General features: G+C 40.0%; 1 protein-coding gene and 1 long non-coding RNA gene across 4 annotated transcripts; one reads left to right on the top strand and one right to left on the bottom strand.

Annotated features, from left to right (window-relative positions):
• The first annotated feature begins 2,243 nt into the window (after window positions 1-2,243).
• Window positions 2,244-11,089, top strand: LOC145651966 (B-cell receptor CD22-like). 3 transcript variants are annotated; one of them, XM_081700835.1, is made up of 10 exons: window positions 2,244-2,306; window positions 2,744-2,809; window positions 3,083-3,433; window positions 3,763-3,999; window positions 4,256-4,510; window positions 4,615-4,872; window positions 5,023-5,107; window positions 5,212-5,257; window positions 5,928-6,202; window positions 10,541-11,089. In XM_081700835.1, the coding sequence occupies exons 2-10, from the start codon at window positions 2,755-2,757 to the stop codon at window positions 10,581-10,583; spliced, it is 1,605 nt and encodes a 534-aa protein (XP_081556961.1). In that variant the 5' UTR covers window positions 2,244-2,306; window positions 2,744-2,754; the 3' UTR covers window positions 10,584-11,089. The 3 variants fall into 3 exon arrangements, with proteins under 3 accessions (XP_081556961.1, XP_081556959.1, XP_081556960.1); XM_081700833.1 differs by lacking the exon at window positions 10,541-11,089 and adding an exon at window positions 6,326-6,596; XM_081700834.1 differs by lacking the exons at window positions 2,244-2,306; window positions 10,541-11,089 and adding an exon at window positions 6,326-6,596 and having other exon boundaries at window positions 2,328-2,809.
• LOC145651969 (uncharacterized) lies at window positions 3,375-4,706 on the bottom strand. The gene is made up of 4 exons (XR_014118140.1): window positions 4,572-4,706; window positions 4,239-4,367; window positions 3,765-3,905; window positions 3,375-3,511 (listed from the first exon to the last, which is right to left on the bottom strand). It is a non-coding gene; the product is annotated as an uncharacterized LOC145651969 (long non-coding RNA).
• Window positions 11,090-13,734: the final 2,645 nt, after the last annotated feature.

Here is a 13,734-nt window from a genome sequence, read left to right as displayed (position 1 = left end):
GACTTGTTGCACAGGTGGCATCCTATCACGATAGCACAGTGGAATTCACTGAGCTCCTGAGTGTGACCCATTCTTTCACAAATGTTTGTAGAAGCAGTCTGCATGCCTAGGTGCTTGGTTTTATACACCTGTGGCTATGGAAGTGATTGGAACACATGAATTCATTGATTTGGATGGGTGATTGAATACTTTTGGCAATATAGTGTATGTATATTCCACCGGTCAAAAGTTTGCATGTATGCAAATATATTTGATATATTCTGTAAATTTACATAATCTAAAGTGTAATTTTAAATCTGTAATTTACACATAATCTATCTGTGTCCTGATGTTTCAGTTGTACTGTTTCTACTTTAATTAAAATATTCAAAAATGTATTAAATGTTAGGTCTATATTTTGGCCTTCTATTGTGTCAGATGACAATAGCCTTATTCTATACAAAACAATGTATCTTACTTGAAATATTACTCAATCATAAATATGGATATATTTATGGATATGACTCATGATTGAGGTGTAACATGTCAGTTGTGTTTGATGTTTGACCAAGTAATGAGTGATGCCATTTCTTAAGTTAGTGCTTTGACACTGTGGCTTATTTTCTCAGTACATGTAAGACTTCAACATGCCCTGTCTTAAATCAGCTGCTGTATCCTTGATAGCCAGCAGGGGGCAGTGGTGAGTGTAGCAACTGTGGCACAGTGTCAACACTCAGCTCATCTGACATCTTTGGGGTTTTTTCTCTTCTCTCCTGTAGTGCTTGGTTGCAATATGGAATATTAATCTACTTCTGGTTCATTATTAATAAATAGTTTACTTGACACTTAACACTTAAACAACCATCTAGCTATAATGTGATTAGTGTTAGCTGAGTGGTTATGTTTCCTCGTAACTGGATGGTTGCTAGTTCAAGCCTTGCCAATGTTGGGCCCTTAACCATTCGATTTCTCAAGTTGGACTCAGTCAAAGTTGTAAGCTGCTTTGGATAAAAGTGTCCGCTAAATGCCGTAGAAGAGTAATTTGAGAATAGTGTGCTTTCATTTCTGAAGTATCACATACAGCAAACAAGCAAAAAACAAAACAAAAAGAGACAGACTAAACACATTCACATGATAATCTGGGAGTCCTCACATGCCCTCACCACTCTCTCTTGCCACATATTATTATTATTATTATTATTATTATTATTATTATTATTATTATTATTTTTACTCAGATCCTTTTATTCAAGAAGTGAATGTACTTCTGCCATCCTGACACTTCTGGTAGTTTCAGAAACAGTCAATGCCTAAAATCTACCAGGAGAGAGTGCCTAAAGGGAACACATAACTGCTGCAGACTCTAACAGCGAGAGAGAGAAGTAAAGCTATAGAGATATCACACTTAATCAATGATCTGTCTGATCTTTGTTACAAATGCAGTCAGTTTTCAACTTAAAGGTCTTTGTGCCAAGGATGAAAATCAGATGTCACTGCATAATTATTAAAATATTCACACTCAAGAAAATATCTCAGGCTCACAGTAAACAAAGGTATGCAGAAATAATTTAAGGTCATGTGTTCCCATGGGTGGATAATTCAGATTCAGGAAATGAAAATCACCCTCAGGATTTTGGTCCATTTAGATCTGTTTATTATCTTAAAAAAACCAGGCAGAGTTAGTCAGTGGAATTGATAAGTAGATACAAAATCATACCAGGACTGTGATTATTTAAGAGGAACTCACTCAAACCCCAGGGCACTATAAATATATTAAACCAGGGTTTTTGAATATGTAAACAGCAGTTTCACAATGTGCTGTGTGGGGAGTGTGTTGGCTCACTATCATCTGGTTAGTCTTCACATGTCTTCCTGTTTTTTTCTCATGCCTCCTCAAGCTTGGTCTGCTTCTCTTTGTCTCTGCACCCTCTGCCAGTTTTTATCTGTGTTTTTTCTGTTCATCACTCTTTTTCTCTCTCTCTCACGCTCTCATGGACATGACACATAGGCATGAAACTATCGGAATTTTCAATTACTTTCAATTGTAACTTCTTAAATGATTTTATTTATTTTTCATTAATCCACATACTGATATATTTTTATTTTAACATATTTAAATTCTTTTAAGGTCAGACCACTACACTAGAAAAGGATTTTTTCTGGTAGTGTAGGGACCTGCCATTGTGAAAGGGCAGGGGGGGGGGGTTCTGATGCAATAAAAAGAGGAACAACCATCAAAGATTAAAATCTATCTCACACAGTTATGCAGTTAAAACCTTAAAGCTGCTGCTTCCATTTTTATTTAGTGTTCATAGAGTTGGTATGAGGTAAGAACCAATTTACTTTGGTATATACATACACTTTATATGCACATTTTAAAAGGGGGTTCTTTGTGGGTTCTCTAGTAAACGAAGCAGTTAAATATGAAACATTTTAGCTAATGGTTGCATTATACTCTTATTACTCTTATACTCTTACAATAGCTTTCTTACTACTACTACAAGCATACTACTACTACAACTACTACTGCTGATAATAAAAATATTAGTTATAATACTAATACTACTACTACTGCTCCTCCTCCTCCTCCTACTACCACTAATAGTAGTAGATTATTGTTGCTATTGATGTTAGTCTAATATATATATATATATAATGCAGGGTTGTGGATGCAAGTTTTAATTAGGAAGGAAGACAAAAAAACCACAACATTTTCATCCCTGTAACAACATTACAAACAACATTTTCATCCCTGTAATTACAGAGCTGTCTGTGATGATGTCAGTCCAAATAACCTCTGCCATTCCTCTTGTTTTTCTTATAATATCTGGTGAGTCTGAACTTTTTTTGCCAGATATTTTTGAACAAAAAAAACCCCAAAGCAAAACAGAGTGACAGACTAATGTGCTAGCCAATATTTGTATGTACAGTCATATTTGTGCAGTAGTGGCAGAGCTGTGCAGTGTGTTTGCCTCTGCTTTCCCGAAGGTTTGTTTAGCTCATCGTTCCTAACTCCAAATTATTCAAAATGCTAAATATCCATTTTAATACTTGAGCAGTAAATAACAATAACTGACACTTTTTTCTTTTTTTTGTGTTGCAGGGTTTGTTGTAGAGGGTGGGTGGAATGTGAATTACAGCCCCAAATCTATCTGTGCCCTAAATGTATCTACAGTGACCATGGGCTGTACTTACACGTACCCATCTGGTTATGTAATTGTTAAAACATTGTGGAGTACAGAGCTGGTTGAAGGTAATCAAGAGCCTTCTGACATATCTTTAGACGCCGAGTACAGAGACAGGGTTGAGTACCTCGGAGATAAACAGTCCAACTGCACCCTCATACTGAGAGATGTGACAGAACAGGACCAAAGGAAATACTACTTCAGGTTTATAACAAATACTGCTACAGGAAAATGGCAAGGTCAAGATGGAGTTCAGCTTTTTGTCACAGGTGAGCTACACAGTAATTGCACTCTGTCCTCAATGAGTGCCTCAGAGGACTCTACAGCAGTGATCTTCTATACCACACCTGGGGAAAAGTTTTAAGTGAGAAAAGGAAATGATTTGACCTTTTTTGAATAGTTAAAACACACAAAGACAGACTTAGACACACAATGAAGTGATTAAATGCTAAGGTCTTATTTGAGCAGTAAATGCTCCTAAAATCTCATTAGAGACTCATTATAAGACTCAGTCTATGCACTGATGCTCAAAATACTGCTGACAACCTTATTCAACAGATGCAGTATGAGGTGTAGCTTTGTTCTTTCTTATTCTCAGACCTCCAGGTGGAGACTCCTGAGGAAGTGGTGGAGGGAGATGACGTCACTCTCACGTGTAAAACCACATGCAATCTGACTGGTCCATCGTACATCTGGTACAAAAATGGGGTCAGTTTATCCTCCACCACCAAGGCCCTGAACCTGAAGACAGTCAGCAGTGAGCATGCAGGCAGTTACAGCTGTGCTGTACTGGGACAAAGCCATTCATCTTCCGCTGTTATTCTTGATGTCAGGTGTAAGTACAGATGCATTCATCTATTCTCATAAAACAACTATCTCAAGACCAACTCATATCAAGGCAATTATGGGTTTAAATATTTGGCAATTAAAATCTGACTATTTCTTTTACAACTAATTACTTTATCTGGTTTGCCCAACATTTATGCCTGAACTGAGAATATCAATAATCTTATTATTCCTATGATGTAGCAAAATGTTTGGGTGTTTTCTCTTTGACTAAAAAATTCAACTGACCTCAATATTTCTCACAGATGCTCCAAAAAGAGCATCAGTGTCCATCACTCCCTCTGGTGAAATAGTGGAAGGTAGTTCAGTGACTCTGACCTGCAGCAGTGATGCCAACCCACCTGTGCAGAGCTACAACTGGTATAAGGAGAAAACATTATTAGGAAAAGAAAACACATACATTATTCCTAATATCAGCTCTGAGGACAGTGGGGAATACAAGTGCAAGTCCACTAATCAACATGGATCAAAATACTCATCTGTAATACTGAATGTTATGTGTAAGTTAATGTTTGTACAATTTGAAATTCTGTGTTTTGTAAAGGTACAATAAAGACAAACCTCCTCTGATGATTAAAGCATGCCATTGTTTCCTGGTTTTTAGATCCTCCAAAGAATGTATCAGTGTCCATCAGTCCCTCTGGTGAAATAGTGGAGGGCAGTTCAGTGACTCTGACCTGCAGCAGTGATGCCAACCCACCTGTGCAGAACTACACCTGGTTTAAAGAAGGAGGAACCTCACCTGTAGGATCTGGACAGACTTACAGCTTCACCATCAGCTCCAGTAGCAGTGGTTGGTACTACTGTGTGGCTCAGAACAAATATGGTTCTCACAGTTCTGCACTCTCAGTCATTTTAAAGGGTGAGAAATGGGTTTACACTATTATGGAATTAGATTAGAATTTTAGAGCTCCCATTTTGATGGTCTTTTATTTAAATAATATCTATTGATATTAATTATAATGATAACAATCTCTCTCTCTCTCTCTCTCTCTCTCTCTCTCTCTCTTAGCAAGAGTCTCCATGATTTTTTATATAGTTGTTGGAGTCTGTCTAACTGTGGTTGTAGTCCTACTCAGTGGAGTTTTCTGGACAAGGTAAAGATGTGTGTGTGTTTCATATTCATTAAAAGTTATTGCTATTATTATTATTATTATTGTTATTATTATTATTATTATTATTATTATTATTATTGTGTCAGGAGAAAACTAAGAGATGATTTGCCTGAAGAACCTATGTTAAAACAGGTAAGGCCATACTGATACCACAGCATTTTTAATCTAGTTTTCATTTTGTTACTCTGTGAACTCAGGAAATATATGTGTAATGTAGAGCAAAGTGAGGTAGGATGCAAATGTGGAGATGAGCAACAAACCGTGGTCATTATTAATCGCGGTCAACCGTCTAGGGTCAGTAGGCCAGGAGTCAGACATGAAACCATAAAAAATTATGCCCAGGAGTGTCAGAGAACAACAGAGAACAGGAAACACAAGACACCAGAAAGCAAACCAATGAATGTCCAGCAACGAAAAGAGAAAGACATGAGGTGTATATATACACAACTAGGTTAAGGGGAAACGAGACAGCTGAAAAGCAAATAAACATAAATACGAGCATAAACAAAATCACATTGTGCTAGCACCATTGAATCAGCAGCAACAATGGGGGGAGACCAAGAGAATTTGAATGACAGCAATTTGGTAAAAAGCTAAAATCAGTACACATCTACCATGATCATGTAACCTGTTGTGAGTGTATTTTCTTTGCTGACTACTACAAGCATATAGGCAACAAACATTTACTTTATTAAAAAAATCTTATTTCTCTTGCTGTCTCTTTCATGTACTTATTTCAGTGTGGCCCTATCAATCCTTGAGTCAAGATACAGCTGCAAAGTATAATTTTTTCATCCTTCAGGAAAACATCTATAGCAATGTAACAGCAAGAGCTACAAGCAGTGATCCAGCCTCCAACCTGGATATGACCAATCAGGATGTTCAATATGCCAGTGTTGTGCCTCAGCAACATACTTATCCCAGGAAAGCTGAAGGTCCTGTGGTGAAAGCTGCTGTCTCTGGGCCAGTTGAGGAGTCTGAGTATGCTACTGCCCAACACCAACATCATCAGTTTATAGAGAAGGACTGCATTCAGTATGCCAGTGTGAAATTTACCTGCAATGGTCCAGCCAGCAGGTAAAAGAGAACATCACAATCAGGCTCTTAGTACTGCACTGTAACAGTGTAAATTTGAGCGAACGCTTTCAGAATGTTTTTCAGATTGATCACAGTTGGTTCCACTTTTGTCTTTGATTACAGGTGTGTTGGTCTCTCACTTGAGGATTCCTTAGTGATCTACAGCAGTGTGAAATGAACAATATACACACATGTTTTTAGGACCAGTATTATCAGCAGTTGAGAGAGCTGTCATCTTTATTAGACACCTTAATGAAATGAGAAGACAAATCACCAGATGGAACTACCAAATTACATTTTAACTTGATATAATCTAAGACAGTATTTCAGTACACACATACACACACACACACACACACACACACACACACACACACACACACATCATCCTCATTATCATCATCATAAATTTATGGAGAATATATCTATATATATCTATATCTATATCTATATCTATATATATATATATATATATATATATATATATATATATATATATATATATATATATATATATATCCGTAGCGGTAAAAGTTTTTACAGAGCCAGGTTGCTGGCCCGGCGCCTATACCTCCTCCTTTCACATCTGGCACTTGGGAACCGGCAATGGTAGAGTTACGGAAACAACAAGCGAATATTCTAAACGATCCCATCAGCAAAGAGGACCTGGCCCTAACTTGATGACGGTGCTGGAGCAAACCCGCGAGGGTGTCCAACTCCTGATGCAGACCGGAACCTTCGATGCAAAAATGATTTCCAAATTAGGCACCTGGAACGTTAGAACTCTCTGCGAAGGTGGGAAGCTCGCCCAGCTTCTACACGAATTTGACAACTACAATCTTGACATATTGGGCGTCTCCGAAATGCGTTGGGCTGGATCAGGAAAGATCGTAAGTGATGGCAAGTCAGTCCTGTATTCAGGACATGAGGAGCACCATATTCATGGTGTCGGATTGGTGCTTAGTAAAAAGGCATCATGTGCACTGCTTGGATGGAAACCTGTCAATGATCGCATCATCACCACACGATTTCAATCAAGAAACGCTAAAACTTCCATCATCCAAGTATACGCTCCAACCGAAGACTCCGATGACGATCAGAAGGATACGTTCTACGGACTGCTACACGACACCATTGACACCCAAGACACCCATGACGTTAAACTTCTCATTGGTGATTTTAATGCACAAATTATCGATGACCGTCGTGGCTTAAAAAACGTCATTGGTCCACACAGTTCGTGGCGACAGACCAACAATAATGGTGAACGACTTCTATCCTTTAGCAATATGAACAATTTCTGCATTGGTAACACATACTTCCGACACAAAAACATCCATAAGAAAACCTGGCGATCGCCGGATGGAGCCACATACAATGAAATTGACTTTATCTGTATCTCTCGGCGATGGCGTCCAGCACTGTTGGACGTCAGAGCCTATCGCGGGGCGGACGTTGGATCGGACCATTATCTCGTATGATCCTCAATTCGGTTACGGCTCAAACGGAGAGAACAAAAGCAACGACAACGTCCTTACGCTGTGGAGAAGCTGAAAGACTTTGGCACCACACCGCCACCTTCAGACCTGGTAGTTAATCTTGATCTAATCACTATTGAGGAAACTAAGGTGGCTATTCGAACACTCCAAGCCAACAAAGCACCCGGCCTAGACGAGATAGCACCGGAAATGCTAAAGCATGGTGGAGACGCAATTGCAAACACCCTCACAGTGCTGTTCAACAAGTGCTGGCAAGATCAGAGCGTCCCAAGTGCCTGGAGGAAAGGAGTAATCGTTAAACTCCCCAAGAAAGGCAATACCGCCGACTGCAACTGGAAGGGCATTACACTCCTCTCGGTTCCTGGGAAAGTCTTCTGCAGCGTTCTATTACGGCGCCTTCAACAAGCAGTGGACGAAATTCTCCAGGAAGAGCAAGCCGGATTCAGAGTGGGCCAATCGTGCAGTGAGCAGATTTACATGCTTCAGAATATCATCAAACAGTGCATCGAATTCCAGCGCCCCCTGCTCATCAACTTTATCGACTTCAAAAAGGCTTTTGATAGCATCCACAGGGGCTCCTTGTGGAAAATTGTACGAGCCTACGGCATTCCACAGCGGTTTGTGAACGTCTTCCAGAACCTGTATATCAGCTCTAGCTGCTGCGTCAGGACAGACGATGGCTACACAGACTTCTTCAGCATCGAAACCGGAGTCAAGCAAGGATGTATCCTGTCGCCAATTCTCTTCTCGCTCACAGTCGACTACGTCATGAAAAAGGCGATGATGAGCCCAGTGACTGGAATCCCTTGGACAAACGGATCTCATCTCACTGATCTCGATTTCGCAGATGACATTGCTTTGCTAGCGAATACAAAACCGGCTCTACAATCCATGACAGCATGCCTTGAGGGCGAAGCGGAAAAGGTTGGCTTGCGCATTAACACAGACAAAACCAAGGTCATGCGGGTGAATTGTCAAACAAAGGTGCAGATAACTATTGGGCAGCAAACGGTGGAGGACATCGACGAGTTCACATATCTCGGCAGCATAGTATCCAATAATGACGGTGGCTCAGAAGCGAACGTTCGATGTAGGATCAGAAAGGCGGCGGGTGTGTTCTACACCGCATCTGGTCCTCAACAACAATCAATACAGAAATCAAAATGCGTCTGTACTCCACGATCTTCATCCCAACTGCCATTTACGCCAGTGAAACCTGGAGGAACACAAAGAGGATAGCCCAGAAACTAAACGTTTTCCATCAACAGTGCCTACGCCGAATATTGGGTATCTCGTATAAGGACAGAATTAGCAATGAGGAAGTTTTCAATGGAGTGGATTGCGGAAGCTGGAAGAAATTGTCACCGCACGCAGAATGTGCCTCACTGGTCATGTCCCACGTCTTCCAGACAAACGCATCTCAAAGGCAGCTGTACACTGGACACCGACAGGAGGAAAGCGAAAGCAAGGCCGACCCAAAACCACCTGGAGATCAACCTTCATCGCCGACCTAAAAACTATTGACATACGCTCATTGGACGAAGCCAGAGACGCTGCAGCCGATAGGACCCGTTGGAGAGCGCTTGTTGCCCAATGCACCAAGGAGTGCGGGAGGAACTAAAGTAAAAAAAGTTATATATTTATATATATATATATATATATATATTTATATAGTTATATATATATATATGAGTTTGTGTGTTTGTATGTATCTTACTTACCCTTGCTGAGGTTGTGCAACTTTTCATTTACAGTTCATTTAAATTTTTTCAATCTTTGGGTTTCATATAGAAGCTAACTTTGCTTATATGTTACTACAGTCAACTGCAGCTATTGTTGAGACTATAGCCAAGAGTTCTTTAAGACTATAAATGTGACAATAACCTCAAAATGTAATTATTCTTATTCTGTAATTTTTATTTTATTATGTGTAGAACAATTAATGAATTGTCACTGCTCCCCTCTGTTTAAACTTAACCTTCATAGGGAGATTGAAATAGTGTTTAATATTGTCTACAGACCTTTATGTAAGTCCAGAGGCTGAGTGATTTTGTTCTTGTGCTGAGGTCCACTCTCAGCTGTGCCTATATTCTGAATCCTTCCAGCACAACAGTGCTTTACCAGGTTGTGTAGAATTACTGGAAGAATCACCTATATTGCCCTCAGATCTTGTAGACCAGAACCTATCAATCACTGGAGACTAGCACAACAGTGCTTTAGCAGGTTGTGTAAAGTTTCGTTCAGAAGACAAATGTTCACCATCCCATGTAGAGGAGTAGGCCTGCAGAGTAAATGCTAGCATTATTTGTATAGATGAAGGCTGTAGTATCCACTTATATGCTTTTTATTTTTTGCCTTTTTTAGACTTGTATGAATTATTATTTATTCACTTTTTTAAAAAAATTATTCAAGTCCTTTTATTCATTTATTCACCTATTGTTGTTGAGATTTTCATTTTCCATGGCTGATCACAGCTGTAAAAGCCTCACAATGCTCAAACTACAAGAGTAAATTGCGTTTTACAGCTTGGACTGGTAATGCTTGAAGTGTCTTAGATTATCAGAAACATTAAAATAAGCCATCCTTGGGTTCCCCACGACTGCGATTAGAAAGCATCACATAACAAAGAAAAGACTGCCCTCCTGTTGTTAGTGGGATGTGCTACTTTAACACAGAGATGTAACACAGAAGGGTCTACAAGGTCTACAATACATTATGTAGAGATGTAGCACAAGAAAACTTGTTAATTCTAAACTCTTTCACCATTTAGCAAAGGTTTGGATTTAAAGTTTCCCTCATTTGTTCATATTGTGATGCCTTTGCAAATATGTCATTTCAGACAAATCCAGGTTGACAGAGCTGCACAAGGTGTGAGAGGATGAAGTTCAAGGCAAGACTCTAGAACTTCAAAATATTAGACTGAATTAAGATAACGTGGACTAAGTCTGATGCAAGTGTATGCATATAATAGTTGGAATTTGATTCGCTGAGTGTGGGTGACATTTCAAAACGGTTGATTTTAAGATTGAGGTGCTGATTCTACTGGTGATTTTGTCCTTAGGTAGATGATTTATCAGCTATTGCTCAGATTAAAAAAAAAATTTTTTGGCTTCAACAGGCTGTAATCAGTGATAATATTCACAAAGCTGAGGAATAAGATTCACTGTGACTAGAGGGATAAATTCTGGTTTCTAGTAGAGAGAAGTATGGTGTGCGTAATTGTTTAGAGCTTCTCATTGGTGTGTTGACTGGATGTAAAAACATTGTGCATGTGTTGATTGGATGTGAAAGTTGTGTGTTGATTGTACAGCATCCTTGTATTCTGAGAAACGTGCTGTATAAGTGTACCTAATACAAATTATAATAAAATGTCTGTATTTCACCTGGATATAGCAGTAATTGTTTTCCCTTTTAAAATCAGTCAGTCTAGACTTGGAGGAAGTTTAGCTTATTGTCATGATGAGAGTCTCGGTGTATGAAAACCAAGGTTGTGACAGCGGCCTGAGTGCTGCAGAGCATGGAACAGGACGCACAGACTCCATTGACTTGGAGAAGCATTTAATAACAGTCAGAAAGGTGACTCATTTAATGATTTTATTATTCATCAGCTGCCCAGCTATCACAAAACATCAAAGAAAGTCATTTAAAATCCAAGCACATTTAAAGTGTATTAAAGGCCTTTAAATGGGATTATTCACACTAGGCCTGGCTTTCTTACATAACAGGTGACTTAATCCTGCCCCCACACATCCACTAAACAGGAGATTTAGTTCTGCCCCCACACATCCACTAAACAGCTGTTTCCCACTGATACACATACTTTTTTTTTTTAATTTCAGGGATAAATATGGGAATAATGAATGGTTTATTGGATGTTAATATTAAACACATCCACAGAAGACTGCATCCAAGACGAGAGGTACTTAGGTAAAGGATAAGCATGTTTCTAAACACAATTATTTTTTACCCTTCTGTAAGCAGTAAAAGAATTTCAAGTTCAAATAATTTAAGTTAAAATGCAATATGGCACTTGTTTATTATACAAATCTGCACACAGTCTTTCCAAAATATTCATAGAACTTGTGAAATTTGCACTGCGGCATAGCGCTTGTGAAAGAGTCCACTTCCCGTAATTCCTTTAACTCACCCCACCACTTCCCATGGCTCTGGGTGTCTTGCAGAAGAGAATCTAGCTGTGCAAGATGAGAACAAAATTAGAATTAATAACCAGTTTGTGCATGTGTGTATTTTGTCCATGTATCATTACCTGTTAATATGGAGCATATTACTGTAACGGCCCGATCATGTGATTGTATGTTACTGGCACTCACACATCACGTAAACGGGGAACACCAACACTGACACTGAACAAAGGTACAAACAAAAGTAACGTGAACAGACGCATTAACCGACAACTAAACACACACCCCTACAGCAGTTTAAATACAGACGACATAGCAAGACTAAACAGCTGCAGGTGTGTGCTAAACAACATGGGCGTGGTTACAAACGAGACAAACAATTAACTCCCATTGCACACGGTGGGCCGCACCACGTGACAGTGAGAGGGGATCGTTCCGTGACAGTTACCCCTAGTTTGTAGGGAATAGCGAGACACAGTACTCGGGCATGGAGGTGACTGGTGACGGATCCTGGAGGAATGACTGCAGCATTCAGCAGCGGGTCCAGGAGGTCCAGAGGCGCAGCTGTGTCTGGCGGCGGGTCTGGGAGGTCCGGAGGTGCGGCTGCTGCCGGCTGGGATTCCTGGAGCTCTGTAGGTGTTGTCCCAAGAACAGACCTCGGAAAAACAACCTGGGCTGATGATGAAAACAATGAATACACAGCATTCATACAACGTCTATGCGATGCGATTAAAATAGCATTTCCTGTGTGAATAGACATGACTAGAATAGCCACATGCAAACAAAAGGAGGAGGAAACAGCCTCACACTACTTAGCGCTTTTTACTGATGCACACAACGCACACAGCGGACTGGCTTATCTGCCCCGCAACTGAACATTGTAGTAGGCCCACAGGTGAGAGCAGATGTTGTTAATCTGCTTGCCCATGACTGCTGATGACAGAGGAAAACAAAATCCAAACAGCTCAACAATGTTCTGCTTAAAACCAACTGCATGGGTAAAAGTCCAGTGAGGGCCAGGCCCAGTGATCCGAGTTCACCACAGATGAAAACATAGGCCTTCATCCTTCATCTAGGTCCAACTACACTGCCTTAACTGTGTGCAGATTGGATATAAAAGGCTCTGAATGTATTGTGCCTTTTGTGCATCTATGAATCTGCAGTTCCTTACTGGGATTAGATGGTCTAGATGATTTGTGTCTGTGTGTGTGTTACATTCTGGTTTGCTGCCCTCTGCAGAGTGTACAGAGTCAGACCTGGATATGGTTAAAGATGCAGGAGCCAATATAGTGTGTCTTGGCTACATGTCTCATAGGGAGGGAAAGTCACTATAGACATCAGCTAGAATGATATTTGTCCAAAAACACATTAACCAAAAGCACACTGTGACTGTGGCATTGAGAGGGTGTGTTCCTTGAGCAGCAACTGCACTTAGTTTCCCTTTTATTCCTCTTTCCTTTGTTCCCAGTTGGACTTTGAGCAGTGACTGAAAAGAGCTGCTGTAAAGAGGGGACATTTCAGGATCCGATCCTTCTCCTGAGGGCTAAGTTGCTGAAGCCTGGCCGTGTGCAGGCCTGAACTCCTGCTTTGAGCATATATTATTTATTTATTTTTAATTGTATTAATAAAGATTGGTTCATTTCCAATATTCAGCTATGTTAACCAGTTTCAGCAGCGAATTCGTCTGTGATGTTAACCACTGAGCAGTGAGGGAGCAGCTCATTCCCACCGTGTGTGTGTAGGTGGGCTTCTGTATATAGCACACACTCAAACACACACCCACATAAGGAGTGAGTGCTTGGGACGCTTGCCCTGTACTTCTACTTGGCCTTTTCATTGAGCATTTTGTATGCCAGAAAATTACAAAATGAAATGTTTTTAAGCCTCTTTA

Source organism: Electrophorus electricus, chromosome 18, assembly GCF_041902795.1.
Source record: "Electrophorus electricus isolate QZ-2024a chromosome 18, ASM4190279v1, whole genome shotgun sequence".
NCBI lineage: Eukaryota > Metazoa > Chordata > Actinopteri > Gymnotiformes > Gymnotidae > Electrophorus > Electrophorus electricus.
The sequence above is the reverse complement of the archived record's forward strand: the minus strand, read 5'-3'. Positions and strand labels throughout refer to the sequence as shown.

Coding starts and splice junctions, on each gene's coding strand:
- LOC145651966 (XM_081700833.1), top strand. CDS start 2,755: ATGATGTCAGTCCAAATAACCTCTGCCATTCCTCTTGTTTTTCTTATA. Junction 2,810..3,082: donor TGTTTTTCTTATAATATCTG/GTGAGTCTGAAC, acceptor TTTGTGTTGCAG/GGTTTGTTGTAGAGGGTGGG. Junction 4,873..5,022: donor ACTCTCAGTCATTTTAAAGG/GTGAGAAATGGG, acceptor TCTCTCTCTTAG/CAAGAGTCTCCATGATTTTT.